The following is a 22401-nucleotide window of genomic DNA, read 5'->3' on the forward strand; positions in this document are numbered from 1 at the left end:
GCACTCCCTCCGCCACGCCCTTCGCTGCCGCTTCCGCAGCTTTTTCCGCTTCGCTCTGATTGGCTGCGAGCGGCGGGCGCCCATTGGCTGCGGGCGGCGCGGCGGCGGGCTCCCATTGGCTGCGGGCGGCGCGCTCCCATTGGCCGCGGGCGGCGCGGCGGCGGGCTCCCATTGGCTGCGGGCGGCGCGCTCCCATTGGCCGCGGGCGGCGCGGCGGCGGACGCCCATTGGCTGCAAGCGGCGCGCTCCCATTGGCCGCGGGCGGCGCGGCGGCGGGCTCCCATTGGCTGCGGGCGGCGCAACGGCGGACGCCCATTGGCTGCGAGCGGCGCGCTCCCATTGGCCGCGGGCGGCGCGGCGGCGGACGCCCATTGGCTGCAGGCGGCGCGCTCCCATTGGCCGCGAGCGGCGCGGCGGCGGACGCCCATTGGCTGCGAGCGGCGCGCTCCCATTGGCCGCGAGCGGCGCGGCGGCGGACGCCCATTGGCTGCAAGCGGCGGGCGCCCATTGGCTGCGGGCGGCACGGCGGCGCGCTCCCATTGGCTGTGGGCGGTGCGCTCCCATTGGCCGCGAGCGGCGCGGCGGCGGACGCCCATTGGCTGCAAGCGGCGGGCGCCTATTGGCTGCGGGCGGCACGGCGGCGCGCTCCCATTGGCTGTGGGCGGTGCGCTCCCATTGGCCGCGAGCGGCGCGGCGGCGGACGCCCATTGGCTGCAAGCGGCGGGCGCCTATTGGCTGCGGGCGGCACGGCGGCGCGCTCCCATTGGCTGTGGGCGGTGCGCTCCCATTGGCCGCGAGCGGCGCGGCGGCGGACGCCCATTGGCTGCAAGCGGCGGGCGCCTATTGGCTGCGGGCGGCACGGCGGCGCGCTCCCATTGGCTGCGGGCGGCGCGCTCCCATTGGCCGCGAGCGGCGCGGCGGCGGACGCCCATTGGCTGCAAGCGGCGGGCGCCTATTGGCTGCGGGCGGCACGGCGGCGCGCTCCCATTGGCTGCGGGCGGCGCGCTCCCATTGGCCGCGAGCGGCGCGGCGGCGGACGCCCATTGGCTGCAAGCGGCGGGCGCCTATTGGCTGCGGGCGGCACGGCGGCGCGCTCCCATTGGCTGTGGGCGGTGCGCTCCCATTGGCCGCGAGCGGCGCGGCGGCGGACGCCCATTGGCTGCAAGCGGCGGGCGCCTATTGGCTGCGGGCGGCACGGCGGCGCGCTCCCATTGGCTGCGGGCGGCGCGCTCCCATTGGCCGCGAGCGGCGCGGCGGCGGGCGCCCATTGGCTGTAAGCGGCGGGCGCCCATTGGCTGCGGGCGGCGCGCTCCCATTGGCCGCGGGCGGCGCGGCGGCGGGCGCCCATTGGCTGCGGGCGGCGCGCTCCCATTGGCCGCGGGCGGCGCGGCGGCGGACGCCCATTGGCTGCAAGCGGCGCGCTCCCATTGGCCGCGGGCGGCGCGGCGGCGGACGCCCATTGGCTGCGGGCGGCGCGCTCCCATTGGCTGCGCGCGGCGCGGCGGCGGACGCCCATTGGCTGCGAGCGGCGCGCTCCCATTGGCCGCGGGCGGCGCGGCGGCGGGCTCCCATTGGCTGCAAGCGGCGCGCTCCCATTGGCCGCGGGCGGCGCGACGGCGGACGCCCATTGGCTGCGAGCGGCGCGCTCCCATTGGCCGCGGGCGGCGCGGCGGCGGACGCCCATTGGCTGCGGGCGGCGCGCTCCCATTGGCTGCGGGCGGCGCGGCGGCGCGCTCCCATTGGCTGCAGGCGGCGCGCTCCCATTGGCCGCGGGCGGCGCGGCGGCGGACGCCCATTGGCTGCGAGCGGCGGGCGCCCATTGGCTGCGGGCGGCGCGGCGGCGCGCTCCCATTGGCTGCAGGCGGCGCGCTCCCATTGGCCGCGGGCGGCGCGGCGGCGGACGCCCATTGGCTGCGAGCGGCGGGCGCCCATTGGCTGCGGGCGGCACGGCGGCGCGCTCCCATTGGCTGCGGGCGGCGCGCTCCCATTGGCCGCGAGCGGCGCGGCGGCGGGCGCCCATTGGCTGCAAGCGGCGGGCGCCTATTGGCTGCGGGCGGCACGGCGGCGCGCTCCCATTGGCTGCGGGCGGCGCGCTCCCATTGGCCGCGAGCGGCGCGGCGGCGGGCGCCCATTGGCTGCAAGCGGCGGGCGCCCATTGGCTGCGGGCGGCGCGGCGGCGCGCTCCCATTGGCTGCGGGCGGCGCGCTCCCATTGGCCGCGGGCGGCGCGGCGGCGGGCGCCCATTGGCTGCGGGCGGCGCGCTCCCATTGGCCGCGGGCGGCGCGGCGGCGGGCGCCCATTGGCTGCGGGCGGCGCGCTCCCATTGGCCGCGAGCGGCGCGGCGGCGGCTCCCATTGGCTGCGGGCGGCGCGCTCCCATTGGCCGCGGGCGGCGCGGCGGCGGCTCCCATTGGCTGCGGGCGGCGCGCTCCCATTGGCCGCGGGCGGCGCGGCGGCGGGCGTCCATTGGCTGCGGGCCGGGCGTCCCGAGGCCGAGCGGGGCGGCGGTGCCGCCATGGCGCCGCCCGTGGGGTACGCGCTGCTGTGCGGGCAGGCCGCGCTCCTGCTCGGGAACCTGCTGCTGCTGCACGGCCGCGGCCTCCCGGGCAACGACACCGAGCCCCGGGAGCCGCCGCCGGGGCCGCCCGCCGCCGCCTGGGCTTACAGCGATCCGCGGGCGCCGCTCGTCCTGTGCACTTACCTGTGAGCGCCGGGCCGGGCCGGGCCGGGCCGGGCCGGGCCGGGCCGGGCCGGGGGGGAGCGCGGGCACCCGGCCGCCCTCACCAGCCGCTCCTTCCCCGCAGCCCCGATGAGTTCGTGGAGTGCGAGGAGCCGGTGGATCACGGCGGGAACGCCACGGCACAGCAGGAGCTGGGCCACGGCTGCGTGAAGGTGAGGGCGGGGCGGGGGCGGCCCCGGTGCCGGCGCCCCCCGGGCCCCGCCGAGCGCTGAGCGCTGCCCCCGCCGCAGTTCGGCGGCCAGGCCCACGGCGAGGTGGATCACACGCGCGTGCAGTGCCGGGCGCTGGACGGCATCGAGTGCGCCGAGCCGCGGAGCTTCCTGCGGGGCAGCCGGCCCTGCGTCAAGTAGGAGAGTCCCCGTCCCCCCGCAGCCACCGGACCGAGCCCCCCCCCCGGGAGCAGGGCTGGTCCGGCGGGGAGCGCTGGCGCTCCCTGACCCCGCCGCATCTTCTCTCGCAGGTACACGGGACACTACTTCATCACCACTCTGCTCTACTCCTTCTTCCTGGGCTGCTTCGGAGTGGATCGGTTCTGCCTGGGCCACACCGGCACCGCCGTGGGGAAGCTGCTGACCCTGGGGGGCCTGGGCATCTGGTGGTTCGTGGATCTGATTCTGCTCATCACCGGGGGACTGATGCCCAGTGATGGCAGCAACTGGTGCACCGTGTACTGAGGAGGGGCAGGGCTGGCCCCAGCTGCAGCCCTGGCTGCCTCTGCTCGCTCCGAGCACCAGCCCAGGGCTCTGCCTGCCACAACGCGGACCTACAGAACTGTAACTCAGGGTGCCCAGCAGTTACTCTTGATAACGACTCTGTTCCAGCCTTGGACACAAAGTTGTTCGGGATTTATTTTGCTTGTTTAAAATAATCTGGCTTCCCACCGCAAATAGCGACAGCTTCAGAAATCAGAGCTTGCAAACACAGGGGGTCAAGCAAACAATAAAGTCTGGAAGAAGCTGACTCCACGTACTTTGGGGATTAGTAGAGCACGGCCACACGGGGTCATGGTTTAGCCCTGAGCCCCCCCAGCCAGCCCATTAATCCAGAGTCCTGAGCCCTGGTTACCTTGGGGCCAAGGGCCACCTGGGAGCACTCAGGGAGCTGCCAAGGGGCAGCTCCTGTCTGTGCCAGGCACCCCTCTGGCTCCAGCCCCAGCACAGGGCACCTGCAGCACCCAAAGGGTGCAAGAACCTCACACCCGAAAGAGGAAGCCCCACCAGCTGCAGGTTAAAACTTACCAAGCTGAATAAAATGGGAAAAGGAAGCTGCAACAAGTCCCAGCCAGAGCCAGACAGAAAATCTGTGTATGCAAATGTCCAGTCACATTTGAGATAAAACAGCAAACACACACTCCCAGTTTGGCAGCTTCAGCTGTGGGGCAGGGGGCAGCTTTGTCCTGGAAATGCCATTCCTCAGCAGAACAACAGGGCTGGAAAGTCCATGGAGGGGAAAAAATCTCTGCAGCAACGCAGAAAGAAAAGAAAAATAACCAATCCCATGTGAAAAAGCCCATTATCATTTACAGCCCCCACTGCCAGCTCACAGCAGCTTCCCTCCTCCCCAGGGAACATCTGGGACCTTGATCCAGAAGGAGTGGTGCTGTCCCTGCCCTCGCCATGCACTGTTCCCTCCCTTGTGCAGGGCAGCAGCACCGTGAGCACGGGGAGCAGCCCAGGTGCTCCTGGGCTCTCCCCAGCTGCTGCACTCTGTCCCCCGACCCGGCTGGGGACAGCACTCAACCCCCACAGCAACCCTCACCCAAAATACACAGCGCAAATGGACAGCTTGGGAAAGTAATTGGGATTTCCTTCTTTATTTAAAAACACCGGGGAGAAAGGGCATTGCAGCATGTACAGGCGAGGGGTGGGAGGCAGGCAGCCCCACCCCGGGAGTCACGGAGCACTGCCCGCGCCAGGGGAAGCCCTAAGAGCACTTGGAATCCCCAGCCAGACTTCCAGAAACATCTGGAAGCACGTGGGAATAGCAAACCCCTCTCTCCCACCGCTCTACCCCACCAGGCACCCCCAGCAAAGCCCCACAGCACACGGTTCAGGAGGGAGCAGCTCCAGGGGGATGTGTCCATCCACGCCTGAGCCAGGAGCCAATGCAGAGCTGAGGGGAAGCCAGTTTGCTTTGAAATAACCACAAAGCTCCATCAAGGTGTGGCTGCAGCCACCCAGCCCTCTGGAACGGGAGGGAAATCCCTCCCTCCCGACACCACCTGTGTTGTGGACAGCTCTGGAGCCCAGTTGAGCTCCACACCCGTTTGAACCTCATCTTCAGCCTCTGTGCTGTCCTGGGGATGCGGGAGGGTGGGAACGAGCAAGAGGAATGTTGCAATAGTGCTGGAGCCACTGGTAGTTTCTGCTCCTGGATAATTACCTTAATTGTGCAACAAGCCTCTGCTTTACCTTCCCAGGCCTGAGGAAACTGTGCAATTATCAAGCACCAGGAATACTCAGGAGTCTGTGGGTCCAAGGCCTTGCACAAAAGAACCATCATCCCTCTGCATTCCCTGCTCTCCAAAACTGACATCACAACACTGCGGGTCTCTGATGGATGAGCTTACCAAACTACTAAAACATTCTTGAAACAGTGTTAGGAGCCAAACAGTAAGTCAGCCTAAAAAAATGAAAGTTTCAAACTCTAGTGCAAATAAAGCAAAAAGGAGCAGAAAAAGGAACAGCAGGATCTAGGTAGCTACAATTAAATAATATTAACACTCGCCCTGTACCATTTGCATCGGTTCCCACTCATTTTCATGGTCTCTGTGTCCTCCAGCACCTCCACACAATCCCCTTTGAGACCCTCTTCCCCCTGAACTTGGGGGACCCCATTCCTGCCTCCCCCAGTGGCACAGAGGAACCGTACTGTGCCCATCCTGCAGCAGCCCCACGGCTCCCACGGGGGCTGAGGCAGGAAGGAACGACTGGCACCGCGTTAAGCTCAGTCGGGCTACTCAAGGCTCAGGCTGAGGCGCAGCTGCCAAACAGCTGGAGGCCCCAAAAGGGCTGGGACAAACCAGATGTTCTGCTCCCGGGGAACACACTGGGCTGCGCTTGCAGAGCAGAGGACGTGTCACAGCCAGGGAAGTGAAAGGGGAGCCGAGTTCTCGCTCGGCACGCGGGGATTGCACACACTTGCGGGGTGAAGGTATCGGACGATCTCTGCCGAGGGAACACCTGGATTTTCTGCACACTACTTATCACACCTACAGGAGCTCATTTGGTTATGGAAATGACGATTCACATTGCTCTAGAAACTCCTGCTGGTTTCCATCTTGGGCAGGCAGTGGTGAGTTGGCCGGACAAGTCTGCCCAGCTCCATCAGGGCTGCTATTCATTGCTTTTTACTAAAAGCCCTTCACCATCAGGCACAGCTACCTGTGCCCAGGTGTGCGCAGTGCAAAACCAACATCACACCTGAGGGTGCCCCCACCTGGGAGCCGCTGTCGCTCCGGCTGCCTGCCCTGGCTCATGCTCAGGAAGTACCAAAAGCCTTTGGAGGGGTTGAGCACCTGCCCAGGCTGGGGTTCAACAGGAGCCACAGGTATAAAAAGACATAATTAAAAGCCAGCAGATTGCTGATAAACCCTTGTGTGGGCAGTGGGAAGATCCGGGCTCTGAGGAAATAAGTCCCATAAGGGGAAGCTGCAGTGAGTCCCCTGTGTGGGCAGCTGCAGGCTGGTGGCTCCCAGCTCTGCCCTGGGGAATCTGAGCAGCAGCAAAGGGGACAGAAACATTTTACAAACACAAGAAAGGCCACACTCCCCCTCACGCCTTCAAGACCTCCTGCCACTTCCTCCAGACCTGGCTGGTGGGGGAAACGATGCAACTGCAGAAGATGTCCCCTCATACAGGTCCCCAGCATCTCCTGCCCCGCACAGTGAGCGCCGGCAGCGCCCGCAAGCAGCTTCCAAGACACGGAACCGCCGGGGCCAAGCCTGGGCAGGAGCAGCCAGGGACCCCGCGCCCTGCAGAGCAGGGCACCAGGATGTGGGCGCAGACGGATCCTGCGTGGCAGGGAAGGGCTGTGGTGGAGGGAAGGGACCGCCTCGCGTACCCCAAACCGCCCCGCAGGGATCCCGGGAGACGGCGTGTGGGGCCGGGGGTGGCTCGGTGCCCGCTCAGACGTCGGAGGTCCGGATACTTTCGTCGTCCAGGTCGAAGGCGAAGGGCTTCTCCCTGAGGTGCTGCGGCTCGGAGCGGTGCCGCAGGCGCGCGCCGGGCGCGGCCCTGCCCTGGCGCTCCGTGAGCGCCGGCACGAACACCGAGTCCCTGAGCGGGGCCGGCAGCCCCCCCAGCGCCGGCCGCTGCCCCTCGGCCTGCGGCACCGGCGTCCAGGGCTGCCACGAGCTCGTGGAGGGCGCCTTGCTGGAGGCTCGCCGCTCCTCCGCCGACGGCCGTGGCTGCGAGGGGCCCGAGGAGCCCCCGGGCCTGGCCACGGAGGTGGATCTCATAAAGGACATCTCCTGCAGGGACAGGGCAGAGCGAGGCTGGTTAGACAACCCACGAAATAAATACCTTGCACATTGGCATAATCTCCATTTGACACGAAATAGGAAACAGAACGTAAGTGACCTACCCTGGGGCGGGTTTTCAGGGCCTGCACTGCCCCCGTGATTGCCCGGATCCAGCTGTGCATCTCCTCGGGGCTGTCTGCCTGCAAACACAGCAGTCCCAGTGAGGCTCAGCTGTCCTGGCATTCCCATGGCTCAGCTCTGCCTTCTCCTGCTCCCACAAACAGCCCCTATTATAAATAATCCCAAGGGAGAAGTGAATCCCCCTCACGCTCGTGTGTTACAGCCCCATCTGCTCGTGTTCACTGGCGAAGGGCTGCGGGGAACAGCCCATTTCTCGAGAGCTGAACTTTCTGCCCCAAAATCTATCCTGGCCTCAGCTGCTCACCTGGATGTAGAAGGTCCTGGAGCTCGTTATGATTTCAAAGAGGTTGTCTCGCATCAGGAGGTCGCTGGAAACAGTGAGAAAGAGACAGTCACACCCCAGCAGCCATGGTTTTAAAACCCTGTGTTTATCTTCATCTCTGGAGTGTGCCAGGGAGGAACGTATTGAAGGCAAACCTTGGATCTCACTGGGATTTTGAGAAGAGTCCAGATCCCCAGAGAGCTTCAGCCAGAAACCCCTCTGCTCTACCATCAGCCAGCAAACCCCTGCCCTCCCTCACCATAATCCACTGCATTCCCAGCTCGTTTTAAATACCATATTGCTATTACTTATTAGGAATAAACAGTTCAGAGATACATTAATGCACGATATTTTTACTTTAGCTGAAGAGGTTTGTTTTCTTAGGTTATTTTTCATTGCAAGCCTTTACGTTACTTTGATTTTATCAGTGTTTGCTGCAATAACTTGTTCCCAAGACACTGCAGCCGCCTGGGCTAGTTTAAGACAAACACCTCGAGAGAGAGCCGCTTCCCACGAGCAGCTGGAGCAGCCCAAGCTCCCACTGGCTGCTCGGGCCTGAACCAGCCTGGGGCCACGGCAGGGAAACACGGGTGGGAGCATTACCCAGACTTGACCAGGCACTCGTGGGTCTTGCAAACATCTTTCAAGAGAATCGAACGCAAAGGCTCCTTGTCCTGCAGAGGCGAGAGGAGACAGTGGTGGGCTTGGCTGGCCCTGGGGCTGGCATGTGCCTCCCCCAGAGGGTGCCAGAGCCCTGCTCGGGGTCCCGGGGCAGCCGCTCACCTGCTCACACTTGTAGTAGCTGATGGAAAACTCATCCAGAACAAAGTACCGCCGCTTCCAGCTCTTCCTCTGGAAAAGAGCAGGAGATTCGGTGCTCAGCCCTGCCTCTCTCTGTCGAGGTGCTGCACCCAGAGCACCCCTGGAGCACCCCTGGCCCCTGCCCAGCACTCACCACGTTGCCCTGCTTGACGCAGAAGCCGCTCTTGAGCGGGGCTGGCCCGGCGGGCGGCTTGGTGGCCGAGGGGGGGATGTAGCTCTGCGAGCGCCGCAGCAGCGGGTGCGCGCCCGCCTCGCCGCCCTCCCCGTCCTGCGGCAGAGAGAACACAGCCCCCGTCAGCAGGGAGGCGTCCCTGCTGAAGGCAGGACCCCCAGCGGCAGAGAGAAGCCACCTGACACAAGCCCCGAGTGAAACGAGTGAGCCAAGGGCTCATGGCAGTGCTGAACATGGGCAGGGAATGAGCCAGAGCCCAGAGCCCATGTTCTCTCATTGTCTGCAGCTTCCTGGGCTGCTGCCCTGGTTCTATTCAGCCTTTTGCAGCCATGTGTTAAAAGCAAGATATCTGAAGGGCTCCAGAAAAGCAATTTGAGGGCTGAAGATAATCCCCTGCAGCAGGGAAGTTAACAGAGCCCACCTGCCTGGCTCATCTTGCACGAAGAGGTGACTCGACTGCACCACTGAAAGTATGAGGAGAACAAGAACCACCAGACAAACACAAGTTAGAAAGGAATGCTTTCCAACGGGAGAAGGCAAAATACCACGGGAATAAATTGCTCAGAAAAGCCATAAAGTGCCTGGTTCTCATTTCCAGAGCCAAGTTCTCCCAAAGATACTTGGGTGTTTGGAGTTCAGGAAGGGAAGCTGCACCTCCTCTGGCCCCAAGCCGTCCCTCCCACGTGCAGTGCCCAGTGCTGTAAGCACAAAGGGGCTGTGGTCATGACCACGTGCCCAGCACCCACCCCTGGCTCCCCTGAGCACATCCCAGTGCACCCCACGGGCCAGACCCTGCCCTGCCTCCAGCACCATCCCAGCAGTGCCCTCCCTTCCCCCAGCAGCACAGAGGATGGTTGAGATGAAACATCTCCTGCACTCAGCTTCTTCCCCATCCCTCGGAGCCCTTCCTCCCGCTCGGCTGAGGTTTGAGCATTGCCATGGCAGCGGGGTGGCCCTGGCCACCGCCAGCCTTATATGGCCCCGCAGCGGTTTTGGGTGAACCTGCCCGCCCAGCACCTTCCACAGCTGCTTCCGTGTCCCCAGGACAGACAAGCAGCTTTTTGTCCGCCCGGCCCCTGCGGAGAGCAGTGCAGCACAGCTGCAGCGCGGCCGGGATGGGGACGCCAGCCACGCCCGGGGCTGTGCCAGCTCTGCCGGACACTGCAGCGGGGGTGTCCAGAGCAGAGTGAGGACACTCCTGCAGCCGGGAGCTCACAGGCCCAGGAGCTGGGGTGATGCTCCCGGCCGGTCTGGGGTGCAGCCGGAGCGTGGGACTCTGCAGTCCTGGAGCAGCACCGGCTGGGGCACGGCCAGGAAACCACGGACACGCCCAGGAAGCTGCAGCAGGGGAATGGCCATTTCACACGGGGGAAGCAGCAAGAGCACGGAAATATTCTGGCAGCTGATGCACCACCTCCAAAAAACCCCCTCTGCGCCCCACAAGCCTCCGTACACCTCTGCATCCTGCCGAACCCTGTGGCCAGGGAAGGGTTAAAAGCATCTGCCAGCAGAAACTGCTGCAATGATCTAATTCTCTACTCTATTTTTAGTGCTGCCACTGATAAGAGCTGAAGTGAGACCCGGAGCTGGACAAGTGCCCAAACATGGGAGATGCTGATGGCCACGTGCACACCCAGCTGCGTGCCAGGGAAGGGATGCAGAGCCACGGCAAGCGGTGCCCAGCAGCCCTGGGACAGTCCCTGTGGCTGCTGTGGTGGGGCCACCAGCCACAGGGTTCCTCTGCCCTGGGTACCTAAAGAGGATTTGCACCCAAGACACGTGGGTGGATGGCGATGGCCAGAGGCCGAGCAGATCCATGACCTCCTCCTCCTCACGCTCCCTCATCTCATCACACTTCAGAGTGAGAAAAAGCAGAGGTGTTCAGGGTGCTCAGAGCAGCCTTTCACACCTGCAGGGGAGAGGGTTTGCAGGAGCACTGTTTCCAGAAATGAAAGTGCAAACCAGCTCACCTGGTTGATGGAGATGGGTGTGTGGACCACTACCCCCCCAACAATCTCTGTTTTGTAGGCCACCTGGGGCTTCCTCTCCTGGGCCTGGGGCACCACCGGAGGCTTAGTGATTTCCGTGGCCGGTGGGACGCTGCCTCCCTTTGGCACCTGTGGGAGAAAGGAAGGGATGAGGGGCACAGGGTGACCATGCTGGGCATCCCCACACCTGCAGTGGGTACCCCATCTCTGTCTAATGCAGCCACGGGACGTGGCTGTTTAGAAAACAACTCCTGGCCAAGCACCCCAGTTAGGGAGGGAGTGGAAGCCCCTGGGCGGCCGGAGACACCCAGAGGAGAGATGAGAGGAGCTCAGTGATTAAGCATCCCTTCACAGGCGCCTGTGATTTGCCTCTGCAGCTCAGTGAGTTTGTGGGACACTTGCTCCTTTAATTGTCCCCGCTCCACTTACAGCCAGGCTTAATGAGGAGCTGGGTCTGGCTAACGAGGCTGAGCCGCGTGGCCGCAGGGACAGCCAGGCACTGCTGTGACCCCAGCGCTGCCTGTGTCCCCCGTGAGCGGCCCCACACCCCTGGGCAGAGGCTGGGCTGCAGCAACACGGCTCCAGCACTGCCATCCTCCCCTCTCCCTTCCCAGCTCCTTCCCTCTGGCACCTGGCTCTGACAGAAAGGGCAGTTTCCAAGTTTCCCTTCCCAGCCCTGCACTTCAGCTCCCCTAATGCCAACCCCCCAGTGCCTTCCCGCGGAGCAGGGCAGAGCGGCAGCATCACCCACACCCCGGCAGCCCTGTGACAGCTCCTCCCTGAAGGGCTGGACGAGCCGGTCGGCCAGCTGGGACGCAGCCAGAGCCGGGAAGGGCTGGCCGAAATCAGGCCACGGAAACCACCACGGCTTCTTGCACAAGCAGAGGATGCATCTCGTTCTCCTGTCACCCCAGCTCCCACCTCTGCCAGCCTGGCAGAATCCCCCCGCCCCAGAGGCAGCGACCCTGGAGGAAACTGCTGGCAGTACACCCAGACAGAGCCCAGGCAGGCTCTGGCTACAGCTCTGGCCAGCTCTGGAGCTCCGTGGCCAATTTCAGCTGGACCCAGAAAGAGAAGGCACGAGCCAGAGCAGCCTGGCCGCTGCAGGTGCAAAGGTTGTCACACTTAATGTCTTTGCAGAGTAAGAAAATACAAGCTAGGTCTGATCTTGCAGATGAGTTTCCCACAGAGACTACACCATGGCACTCCAGGGATTTAAAAGAAAAAGCTCATGGATAGGCCCCAATCAAAGTGTTTACATGATTTTTCCTTACATTTAGTTTACATACCATAAACAACACACATCAGTACAAGACCTAGTAAAACGACTCACGTTATGCATTGGCCCCACTGCTCGCTGCACTTCAGCAGAAGCCCCCAGCCCTTTCCCAGGGACCCCCATGCAGGCAGAAGCCGTCCTGGCGCTCCCAGCCCCTGTGGCTGCCCCGGGAAGGGAGCGCGGCACATCCCGCAGCGCCGGGAGCGCCGGCAGCTGCGCACACAGACCGGGGCAGCGGGTCAGTGCCCATCAGCTCACGGCCCTGTGAGCACACCAGCACATCAGGGACGGCCGATGAAGCCCTCTGGACGCAGGCACAGCCTGCCTCGCCGTGCCCCACAGCGCAGGGCATTCGCTGCGCCTCATCACAAGAGCCGGCATTCCAGGAAGAATAAAAACTGAATAAATAAGTTACTGAAGCACGATAAAGCCACCCTTTGGCAGCCACAGCGAGGAGCTGGCTGGGCCAGATCCCAGCCAGCAGGAGCAACAGGAGGAGGAGGGCCTGGAGCAGGAGGGGATGTGGATGGCTCCCACAGGACCTTCCTGGGGCACAGCTGCTGCCCCCCCGCAGCTGGGCTGGGAGGGGAGGGCGAAGGAAGATACACAAGTAAACCTCAACCATAAAGATCCCTGGGGATGGTGGAGGGAACAATTGAGAAGAGCATTAAGTAACCTACCGTGATCTTACTGGCCCTGTTCAGTGCCTCCACCCAGTCCTGCAGGTCCTTTTGGTCACTGGCTTGCAAGAAATAGCGCTGGGACAGAGCGTTGATAACTGCCAGAGGAGGAAGCACAAGGAGAGTTGGCAGCAGCCGGGAGGACTCACGGGGCAGGCACCCACACTGCAGCTTCCTGTGGCAGGGTGTCCCCCCACTGAGCCCACCGAGATCCCACTCACTCACCAAAGCAGAACGGAGTTTTAGGCTTCTGTTTCGGGGTGGCAATGCTAACCTGCGACAGAGCAAATCAGGGGGGAAATTAGAGATAACAGCACGTGCCAGTGGTGGGCACAAGAGCTGGAAGTTTCCACCCACCCACCCTGCTCCCTGCCTGGGCTCTGCCACCCCGGACAGGACCCCTGAGCAGGACCCCACACATATGAGGGTATGGAGCTACAGCACAGCTGTGCCAGCTGAAGGGAACTGGCCCGTGTCAGAGCACATGCAGCACAGGGTGCTGGGTCCCAGGGGAAGGTCAGCTGGAGCCAGGACTTTCATGCCCTGCATCCCCCCAGGCACTGGCTGAGCTGCACAGCAGAGGACAGAAAGCTTTCAAAGGACCTGAAAACATCCATTCTCCTGGATTAACACAGTCACTCTCATCAGCAATTAAGAGAATTGAGGGAAAATAGTGGTGGTTTTTCCCTGCAGAGTAGGAATCATTTATATAAGAATAATATTCCTTGAGGCTCCACAAACAGCATTCGTGGAGTATTTATTCTGACAGTCCTCCTGCTTCAAAGCCAGTCCATAATGCTTTAAACATGTTTTCTCAAGCAAACCTCCATTTTTCTGGTATATTTAATGTTGGTAGTTCCAGCCACTGACAGAACCCAACCCCACAGTTTGTGACCAAATGCTGTCCTGCAGCAATTTTCATTTAAACTAAAACCTATGTAATTTGTGAGGCTCTTTCCAAAATGGGGAAGGCTCAGCCTCCCAGCATTGCTTCATCTGCGCTTAATTTATAAATCATGATTCAGCAGGAACAGGAAGATCTGTCCAATGCTATATCCAGCTCCAGGATAAAGCTGAGCTGTGCCTGGCGTGGCAGCCACAAGCCCCCCGCTCCCTCAGCAGCCGAGGGGCCACTTGCAGGAGGAGGATGGTGGCAGCTCCACTCTCCACACGCAGCCACAGCTCCACTGTCTCAGTCACCGGCCCTGCAGCAGTTGGTGCCTATTGCACTGTTCCTGCCTTCCCGTGGAGACTGGATCACAGCCCTGGGGCACACGAGTGAGTTTCCAGAAGGTCTCATCCTTCAGGGCACTGCCCTCTGAGCACAGGGGGGAGCTCCTGAAGCACTGCCCAGCCGACTGCCAGCTCCGTGGCACCACACTCCTGTCCCCACTCAGTCCTGTCCTTCCTCACAGCAGAGCAGTTCCTCTTCCTCCTGCAGCCCAGCCTTGCACCCCGTCCCTCGCCACTCCACGGGTGAAGATGAGCGTGGTCCCAGAACCAGGGTCTTTGTGCTGTGGGGTCCCTCCCTGCTTCCCACTGCCCTGCTCAGGCTCCATCCCAGGGAGATGGTCACGAGCCCAGGCAGGACCAGGAGCTGCCCCTGGGTGCTTCCAGGGCAAGCCATCGCCTCTCCTGGGAATGCCGCGAGGATAAGGGGAAAACAGGGAGCACTCACCTTCCCTCTGCCCCACCCCAACATTACCTTGGAGATATAGGTCAGCTGCAGAGATCCCACAGCACCTGCTCCAATGGCCAGGTTCTGCAACACACAGCATGAGCAGTGGGAGGTAAATGACAGGGAGAAGGTGGCGGGGGCAATCCAGCCTGTCGTTTGTGCCCTTGGGGTCAGGCAGCAGCTGCCATCCTCAGCCACTTCCCTGTCCTGCACCTGATTCAGCTCAGACCCCTCAGCAGTGGGACCAGCCCTGCTGTGCTCCTTGGGACAGTCCTGGAAACCACAGAGGTCACAGAAGGGCTGGAGCCTGGTCATGGCCACGCTCAGCCACGGGACACTCTGACACAGCAGGCAGGGACCTGGGGAGACCCGGAGGAGACGCCAGCTCCAGGGAGGCTGGGATGTGCCCACAGACTCAGTGACAACTCTACGGACGTGCCCGGCACACGTGCCCACCTGAGGATTGTCCATGTACCACAGGAGGTGGTTGGCCTGGGTGTCCAGGATGAAATACCTCCGCAGAAACTTGCCGCAGGTCTCATTTTCTTCAATGTCCAGGAACCCGCAGATACGGTTCTGTCGGTCCAGGTACGGCATGCCGGGCTCCTTCTGGCATCACCCTGTGGGGTGGGGGCAGGCAGGGGGACGTGGGTGGTCTGCTCCCCAGGGAGCTGCCCCGCATCCATGGCACCCAACCCGTCCCAGCCAGGTGTTCCAGGAGGGCAGCGCAGCCACTCGGCCACAGCCGAGCTCTCTAGAGGGAGATGGGAGGGACAGCAGCCAACCCACCACTCCCAGCCCCAAGAGCCACCAAACCCCATGAGGGAGGACAGAGCAGCCACAAAGGATCTGACACGAGACACCAGATCCCTGAGAACTGTGGCGAAAAATAATCCCAAAGCAGCATGCTAGAGAGAGCCTGAGCACACTCCCAGGAAACGGGGAACAATCTGCAACTCCAGCAGAAAATCCGTGCAGCCAGGACGTCGAGTCAGCAGGGAAGACAATGACCCATCACAGCAGGGCCACGCTGTGTCCCCAGGTCTGCCACGGGCACGGACCCTCCCCAGCACTGCCCCCCAGCCAGGAGGTCTCTGTCAAGACCCCTGGGCTGCAGAGGGAGCTGTCATCACCTCCAGCCCTGCGTGGGGAGCAGAACCAGCACCCCAGGGGTGGGCAGGACATGCCCACTGCCCGGGCAGAGCCCTCTCCCCACGGCACAGGGCGGAGGGCAGGGATGAGAGCAGCCGTTACCCAAAGGATGTCAGTGAACCCAGTGTGGTTTGTCTGGCAGGAGAGTGGTGATCACGCAGGTGCCAGAAGCAGAGCTACACAAATAAAAGAACTCATGCAGAAAAGGAGGAAATACTATTTTTGAGCTGCAGTGGAGTGGGGCCCGGGGAGGTGAGGGTTGTGCAAGAGCTGGGGTGCAGCTGCAAAGGTAGAGGAGGCAGAAAACAAGTCAACCTGCAGTCAGCATCTCAGTCTACCACCAACATTTCAGAGATGGGTATCTTGGCTCATGGGGACCGTGCTGCTGCAGGGGGAGAGGTTGTTTTAGACCAACAACAGTGCCCTGGCACAAGGGTTTCTGTGGGCACTTCAAGTCTCACTGCTTTTTTGTGGGGTTATTTTTGTGGTGGGGAAGCACATGGAAAGCCAGTCCCTAGGTACCTTCAACCAACACGTTCAGACCAAACCTCATAAACCTTTCCTTCGGCTGACAGCAAAGGTCAGAGATTTCTGCTAAGGAGATGGATGAGGAAGGAGCAGAATGTGCCACAGGCAGCACAGAGATGAGCCCCCAGCCCCATGGGACACCCCTTGGAGTCTCCATGTCCCCCAGCACCATCCTTCATTACCACAGGCTCATCTGGGAGACCACAAACCAGCTCAGCCCTTCTGTGCACACCAACCTCAGGCTGCTCTTGGAGATGGGACTGGAGAGGAGATTGGGATTGCCCCACACTCTGCACCAAGTCAGCTGGGTTTCTGTCCCCTCACATCCACAGAACACAAATGGTCTCTCTTTGGAGCCACCAAGAACTGCACTTTTCCATAAGAAAATGATAAAAGCAGCATCTCCAGCTGTGCTAACATGTGGGGCACCCTGCTCAGGAAATCCAGGAGGGCCAGAAAATGCTCAATTTCCTAGTGAAGCGTATCAGAGGACTCTTTCCTACCTCTGAGGCAACTGACTTGCCAGCTTTTTCAATCACAGTATCTCACCCAAAAAGACACCCCTTTCCTGACTCAGTGAATGACATGGCAAGCAATTGGGCTACAGAAGAAGATTTGCAGCGAAACCACCCCCTTGCCTGCCTGAGCCAAAGGGAAGTGCTCCCCGGGGAGAGGCAGGAGGTGCAGGGCACTGTCCGTGCAGCACCCAAGTCCCCTCCGCAGCCAGGGGTGGCTCAGAGGCCTCGTGTGCAGCCACACAGCCAGACTTTCCAGGAAGCAGCTCAGGATGCCCTGCACCGTCACAGCTGCCTGTGCCCTGCTCGGCCCCGGCAGAGCTACAGCCACAGGAGCAACCCAGGAGCGCCCTGCAGCAGAAAAACCCGAGGCGATGGGAGACCCGGCATTTGGAGCATCACAGCTGCGCTGCCGGGAGGCAGCTCCTCGGCACCTCCCTCCAGAGCACCCATCGCACCGGTGGGCAGCCACAGCGTCCTCCTCTCCCACACCTGTCCGCCCGGGCTGTGCTGGTGCCGCCTGGGGTGCAGGATGACCCTCCCTCCATGCCAGGAGGGCTGGGACCTGCGCTGCCCAGGGTCCCGCAGCGGCTGCAGCACCACTTCCTCTCACCTGCGGTTGCAGAGGAGCTCCCGGAGCTCACGCCGCGACGTCTGTCCCGACCCACGAGACAGACGGGGTAGGCAGGGCCCAGCAACTCGCTCCTACTAATTGCAGATATTTGCCTTAATGAAACTATCAGCCTGTCGGGAGGAGGAGGCTGGATACAGCTCTTCATTGCCACAAAGAATCGGAGAACACACAGAATGGCTGCAAACCCCTGATCCCCGCCACACGCTTGCCTCCAGCCCCAGAGACTTTCGGCCAGGATGGTGGATGGTGCCTGCAGCATTTCCGGAGCTCCCACGGGGACCCCTCCGCCCCCCTCGCTGCCTCCCGCTCCCCTGCCCCCGACGCTTCGCTGCAGGAACCGTCGAGCAGAAGCCGCTCGCACCGGGAGGGCTCGACTCCAGCCCCGGCGCGGATGATCCAGCCGCAGGAACCGGAGTCCCCGCCAAGGACAAGGGGAGCAGCCCCGGGACAGCCTCCCCAGCGGCCCCCGGCGCCGCGGGGCACGGACGCCTCCAGCCGCTCCGGCGCCGCAGCCCGGGGAGCGCGGGGACTCGGGGGCAGGGGCCGGGGGGAGGACGGGGACGGGACAGCGAGGGCTCCCAGCCCGGCCCGCGGGGTCTCTCGGGAGCGAGCGCTGCCTGCAGGCGGCCCCGCGGCCACGCGTGTCCCCGCGGCGGCACTTACCCCGCGGCGTCCCTGGGCTGCGCGCCCCGCGCATGGCCGGGGGCGGCGGGGGGCGGCCGGCCGGGGCTGCGGGCGCTGCGCACGCCGGGCAGCGCTGGGAGAAGGACGGGCGGGCAGCGGAGGGGGTGTGCCCCTGGCTCCGCCGTCGCTTCTTTCCGGGTTAATTACGTCTGTCATTAGCAAACCCGGCCCCGGATGTGAGTGCGGGGCGCGGGGCGGCTCCGCGGGGCGGGAGGTCGGTGTCCGTCCCTCCGTCCCATCGCCGTCCGTCCGCGTCCCTCCCGCGCACCTGCCGCGGCCCCGGGCCGCCGCCGCGGGGGCTGAGCCGCCGGGAGGGGTAGGGGCAGCCCGGGGCGCTCCCAGAGCCAGCCTGTTGCGGGTCCTCTGCGTCCCCCGCGCTCGGGGCCCCGGGCTCGGGGCCTTCCCGGTGAATCCCCCCCAGACCCGACACAAAACCACTCGGTCGGTGCTTGAGGCTGGCGCTGATGGAGATGAGCCGCCCACTTCGGGTCGCAGTTCCTGCAAGAGCATCTCTTGGGGAAGCTGCTGCTGGAGTGAGCTCGGGGTGAATTTGGGAGCAGGAAACACCCGCTGCCTCCCCCGTGCCGGCCCGGGGAAGCCGCACTTTCTCTCCGAAACTCCGTCTGGCCCCGACGCACTTTCTCCCGGCGCGGGTGAAACCGATGCTGGTGCTGCCGCCGCCGAGGGTACGCAGGGACCTTGCTCACGGACACCCGCAGCCCCTGTCCGTCCCACGCTAGTCCGCCCCTTCCCACTGCTGGCTGCCTGCTCCCGGCATCCTGGCGGTCTCGAGCCCTGCCCCGCCGCCGCTGCCTCCCCCTCTCCCCATCCCTCCCTTTGCAAGGACTAAGCTGTTCCACGGAGTATTTTCATACCGAGGCACCTCTTGCAGCCCTTGTGACCCGCCGGCGCCCGGGGCAGCGCTGGGTTCCGGGCACGGTCACACGGCAGCGACTCACAGCGCTGCTCTCCCTTCATTCCGGGAGCCTGGCAGCTCTCCTAGATTTTCCAGTGCGTTTTTCTGCTGTAACCCGTGTGCGGGTGCAAGCAGCCCCTGGCACTCACTGAGACACCCCAGCAGCAGATGAGGGGGCACGAGGGAAGTCCGGGGCAGGGCACGTCTCTGCCCCAGCACCTTTGGAGATTCCACCAGCAGCCAGAGCCCCGCGCAGGAGAACACCCTCCGTGTGCTCCGGGGAAGGAGCAGGATAGCAGGATGCCCAGCAGACACGGAATAATCTGCTTTCCACATGCTCCGCTCCAGCGGCAGCAGCCCAGCGCCCCTCTAGGCACATGTTGACCTTCACAAGACCATGTCCATGTTCTGCAGGACTTCTGACCCTCTCACCCTCCAGCACTCACCCAGGTCTCTGCTCCAGCAGCATCCTCCGCACGTGCCGAATTACTTCTTTTCTTCTGTTCAAACTTGCTCTTTTCAGTTTCGGTACCTGTTCCCCTTTTCCTCGTGTGCTGACTGGGGCAGACTCCAGCAGACAGCTGCTGTTTGCTGCTCCCCCTGCACTACAGTTCGTGCAGTCAAATTCTCATGGTCCCAGCCATCCTGCACTCCCTTCATTATTCCCCTTTCTGTTCTCCTCTCTGTTCACTCACTTTTTTCCCATTCTCCCTCGCGAAAGCAAGCCTCACAGGCCACTCCTGGGAGTCCTTCTAGCAGAGCTTTGAGCTGTGGGACCTCCTGCGGCCCCAGACCACAGAGCAGCCTCACATCTCCCCCATGTCTTAGCAGCCACCGAAACCTCTCTCCACAGCCGAGCCTCAGGATGCAGAAAGCAGCCCAAAAGCATCTCTGTTGGACCAGCGGGGAGGGAATCTGCGCTGGGATCCCGGGCTCTGCCTAGCAAAGCCCGCCGGGGCGGCACCAGAAGCCGAACCGGTTCGATTCGGCGCGTTCTCTCGCGGTTTTGGTTTCCCTGTCAAGGAGAGGCTGCGAACGCGGTTCTCAGCGGCAGCGTTTATTGGACTGGCGGCGAAGGGACCCCTCCCACGGAGCATCCCCGCCCGCGTCCCTAGGCTAGAGCAGCGAGCAGCCGCGCCGGGCCCCCGGAGCGCTCAGAACCAGCCCAGCAGCAGCGGCCCGGCCAGCGCGGTGGCCAGCAGGCCGGGCAGCGGCGGCGCCGTGACCCCCGCGCCGTTCCGGGAGCCCCGCGCCGGCCCGTTGCAGTCGTCGCTGAAGCAGCAGCGCACGGTGGCCCCGCCGGAGCCGCCGCGGCGCGCCTGGTCACAGAAGGACTTGTAGGAGCAGGACTTAATGACGCTGTCTGCAAGGAAAGGCAAGGCGACACGGGGTCAGGCCCTCCCGGGAACCCGGGTTGCGCTGGCACGGGATAAAGAACACCTCAGTGCAGCACAGCGCGGCACGGGTGCGGAATTGAAGGATTTCTCTCCTGCCCACAGGAGAGAAATCCACCGGCTCCGCCTCAGGTCCCCTGCTTCTCCTCGCCCTCCAGTCCCCTCCAAGACCCTGCGGTGCTGCCCCCCCTTGCCCCTGGAGCCCCCAGGCCCCCCAGCAGCCCGGCCCTCCAGCCAAGGCACTCACTGGGTGCGGTGATCGTGGAGCAGGCATCGGCGTACTGGGGGCAGCTGTGGGATCCCTGCTGGTTGCAGTCGTTCTCGTTGGATGCGACACATTTGTGGCATTTCAGAGCTTTGCCTGGGTGAAGACGAGGAGGAGGAGCGAGAGTGACAGCAGTGCACTGTCCCAGAGCCCCCAGTGCCCCGACACTCTGCGGGTCTCCACAGACACTGGTGGCCCCCAGCCCAGGGACCGGGGGGGGGGGGGGGGTCACAGGTAAGGGTTGGCACCAGAGTCGAGCCATGAGCCCTGCCATGGCATGCAGCAGGATGCAGGATGGGGCCTCACCTGTCCACAAAATTAATGCAAAACTCTTCCAAGAGTGACTCAAAATGATGAGAGCTAAACCTGGCAGGTGAGCTCTGCCGAGTCCCTGCCCTGCAAAGACTCCCTGAGAGTCCTGGAATTCCTTTTACAGTAAAAATAGGTAGACATAATATTTTAAAACCATCATAGATCTTTGTCTTCTTGTGCCAGATTTCACTTTAATAAGTATTTTGTGGGGGGAGAAGGGAGAATCCATCCAACCTGTGGGAGCAGCTCCCACATTCCACACTGTGCTCAGGAAGCTCATCCCGAGGGTGCTGCCCGGGGACAAGCAGGGTGACAGGCAGTAAAGTGCCAGGCAGCTGTGGGAGTCGGGAGGGACGAGCCCTCTCCGGATCGTCCTTGAAGGAGGTCCACAGGCAGGTTGGATAGCAGCCAGCCCCTCTCTCCTGTGCCTCAGAGCTGGTAGTGGTGCAAGAGCTGTGTGACCCCCTCAACGCATACACACACCCCAGAAAAACCCAAACCTGAAGATCCTGCTCCTGCCTGGAATGACGAATCCTCGATTTTGATGGGGCTGGATGAACCAGCGCCGGTGCTGGAGGTGGAACTCGTCTCTGCTTTGCTGACAGAGCAGAGCCCTCTCGTGGCAGCGGGGCCGGCTCGGCCCGGAGCTTCCACCTTCATCTCCGGGAGAGAAAACCCGCGAATGGGGAAAATTGGGATTTCATGGGCTCAGATCCCAGCAAGCGATTTCCATTAACCCACAATGACCCGGCTTCCGCTGCCGGGTTGTGCTGTGTCTCCTTTGCTGTTCCCCACAGCACGGGACAGCCTTTCATCTGCCCTGAGCTAAAAATACAGTCGTGTTCTTCTTGCCTTGGTCCAAAGATCCTGAAAGTGTCCAGAGCTGCCCCGACTCCAAGGCAGTGGAGCCACCCCCCTGGCTCTTACAATGGCTTTTTCTGATTATGCCTTGGAGGAACCAGGGGTTAGCAGGGAAACACAGCTCTAGCCAAGAGAAGCTGCAGGGTTTTGGCTCAGGAGCCTCCATCAGAGCTGGAGACCAGAGACCCTGTGGTCCCTGCTGGGCACAGCATGCCTGGGCTTTGTGCCAGCGGCAGAGAGGCAAGGGACAGGGGGCTTCTCTTGGTGCTACTCAGACGAGAAAGCCACTCTCCCCCCCAAAACATCATTTTCCTGCAGGGGTGGGAGCAGCGTGGGGCAGTGGGCATGTGCCAGCCCAAGGCAGGTGATGGGGACGGGGCAGGAACAAGCACAGGAGCAGCTACAGCGATTTACCCGACCTTGTGCTGCCTGGAGCCAAGGGACACTTACTTTCTCCAGCCAGGGACGTGACGATGGCCAGGGCCAGCAGGGTCTTCAGGGCAGGCATCCTCAGCAGTGTGCAGTGTGGGGTGCGTAGCTGCTGTTTTGTCTTAAGGTCTTACAGCTAATCTGCTTGGGAGAGTGCTGGGGCTGGGATAATGCCATCTTAGCTGGGGGGACAGGACACAGCTCCCCAAGGACATGGGCTGGGCGCTGGCACTGGGGCAGAGCACCACACTGGTGCTGGTGGATGGGCCGGGCTCTGCTCCATATCCTGCTCTGGAAACCATCTCTGGACACGGAATCTTGAGGTGGCTTTCAAAGGTCTTGATCAAGCCCACCTGCTCCATCCAGGGAAAAGCCCCTTCTCATCACGAGTAGCAGCCAAGTTGGGAAAAACCACTTCAGATTTTCCA

General features: G+C 62.8%; 3 protein-coding genes across 4 annotated transcripts; 1 reads left to right on the forward strand and 2 right to left on the reverse strand.

Annotated features, from left to right (window-relative positions):
- Nucleotides 1-1064: 1064 nt before the first annotated feature.
- Nucleotides 1065-2516, reverse strand: LOC128800817 (translation initiation factor IF-2-like). The gene has a single exon (XM_053966261.1). The coding sequence runs from the start codon at nucleotides 2514-2516 to the stop codon at nucleotides 1065-1067; it is 1452 nt and encodes a 483-aa protein (XP_053822236.1).
- Nucleotides 2483-3699, forward strand: TM2D2 (TM2 domain containing 2). The gene is made up of 4 exons (XM_053966622.1): nucleotides 2483-2702; nucleotides 2804-2891; nucleotides 2970-3085; nucleotides 3200-3699. The coding sequence occupies exons 1-4, from the start codon at nucleotides 2515-2517 to the stop codon at nucleotides 3411-3413; spliced, it is 606 nt and encodes a 201-aa protein (XP_053822597.1). The 5' UTR covers nucleotides 2483-2514; the 3' UTR covers nucleotides 3414-3699.
- An 829-nt stretch (nucleotides 3700-4528) lies between these two features.
- On the reverse strand, nucleotides 4529-17863 carry PLEKHA2 (pleckstrin homology domain containing A2). 2 transcript variants are annotated; one of them, XM_053966615.1, is made up of 12 exons: nucleotides 17776-17863; nucleotides 14740-14903; nucleotides 14311-14367; nucleotides 12831-12879; nucleotides 12606-12703; nucleotides 10629-10775; nucleotides 8620-8754; nucleotides 8448-8516; nucleotides 8268-8338; nucleotides 7647-7710; nucleotides 7324-7401; nucleotides 4529-7210 (listed from the first exon to the last, which is right to left on the reverse strand). In XM_053966615.1, exons 2-12 carry the CDS (start codon nucleotides 14878-14880, stop codon nucleotides 6866-6868), a joined length of 1254 nt encoding a protein of 417 aa, XP_053822590.1. In that variant the 5' UTR covers nucleotides 14881-14903; nucleotides 17776-17863; the 3' UTR covers nucleotides 4529-6865. The 2 variants fall into 2 exon arrangements, with proteins under 2 accessions (XP_053822590.1, XP_053822591.1); XM_053966616.1 differs by lacking the exon at nucleotides 14311-14367.
- Nucleotides 17864-22401: the final 4538 nt, after the last annotated feature.

The sequence above is a fragment of the Vidua chalybeata genome, chromosome 28 (genome assembly GCF_026979565.1).
Source record: "Vidua chalybeata isolate OUT-0048 chromosome 28, bVidCha1 merged haplotype, whole genome shotgun sequence".
NCBI lineage: Eukaryota > Metazoa > Chordata > Aves > Passeriformes > Viduidae > Vidua > Vidua chalybeata.

What these genes read in the sequence shown, in the direction of transcription:
- TM2D2 (XM_053966622.1), top strand. Translation starts at nt 2,515, where the DNA reads ATGGCGCCGCCCGTGGGGTACGCGCTGCTGTGCGGGCAGGCCGCGCTC. An exon ending in TGGGCCACGGCTGCGTGAAG is followed by an intron (nt 2,892 to 2,969) that starts GTGAGGGCGGGG and finishes CCCCCGCCGCAG; the next exon opens with TTCGGCGGCCAGGCCCACGG. An exon ending in GGCAGCCGGCCCTGCGTCAA is followed by an intron (nt 3,086 to 3,199) that starts GTAGGAGAGTCC and finishes CTTCTCTCGCAG; the next exon opens with GTACACGGGACACTACTTCA.
- LOC128800817 (XM_053966261.1), bottom strand. Translation starts at nt 2,516, where the DNA reads ATGGCGGCACCGCCGCCCCGCTCGGCCTCGGGACGCCCGGCCCGCAGC.
- PLEKHA2 (XM_053966615.1), bottom strand. Translation starts at nt 14,880, where the DNA reads ATGCCGTACCTGGACCGACAGAACCGTATCTGCGGGTTCCTGGACATT. An exon ending in TAAAACTCCGTTCTGCTTTG is followed by an intron (nt 12,704 to 12,830) that starts GTGAGTGAGTGG and finishes CTCCTCTGGCAG; the next exon opens with TTATCAACGCTCTGTCCCAG. An exon ending in CCCTGAAAACCCGCCCCAGG is followed by an intron (nt 7,211 to 7,323) that starts GTAGGTCACTTA and finishes CTGTCCCTGCAG; the next exon opens with GAGATGTCCTTTATGAGATC.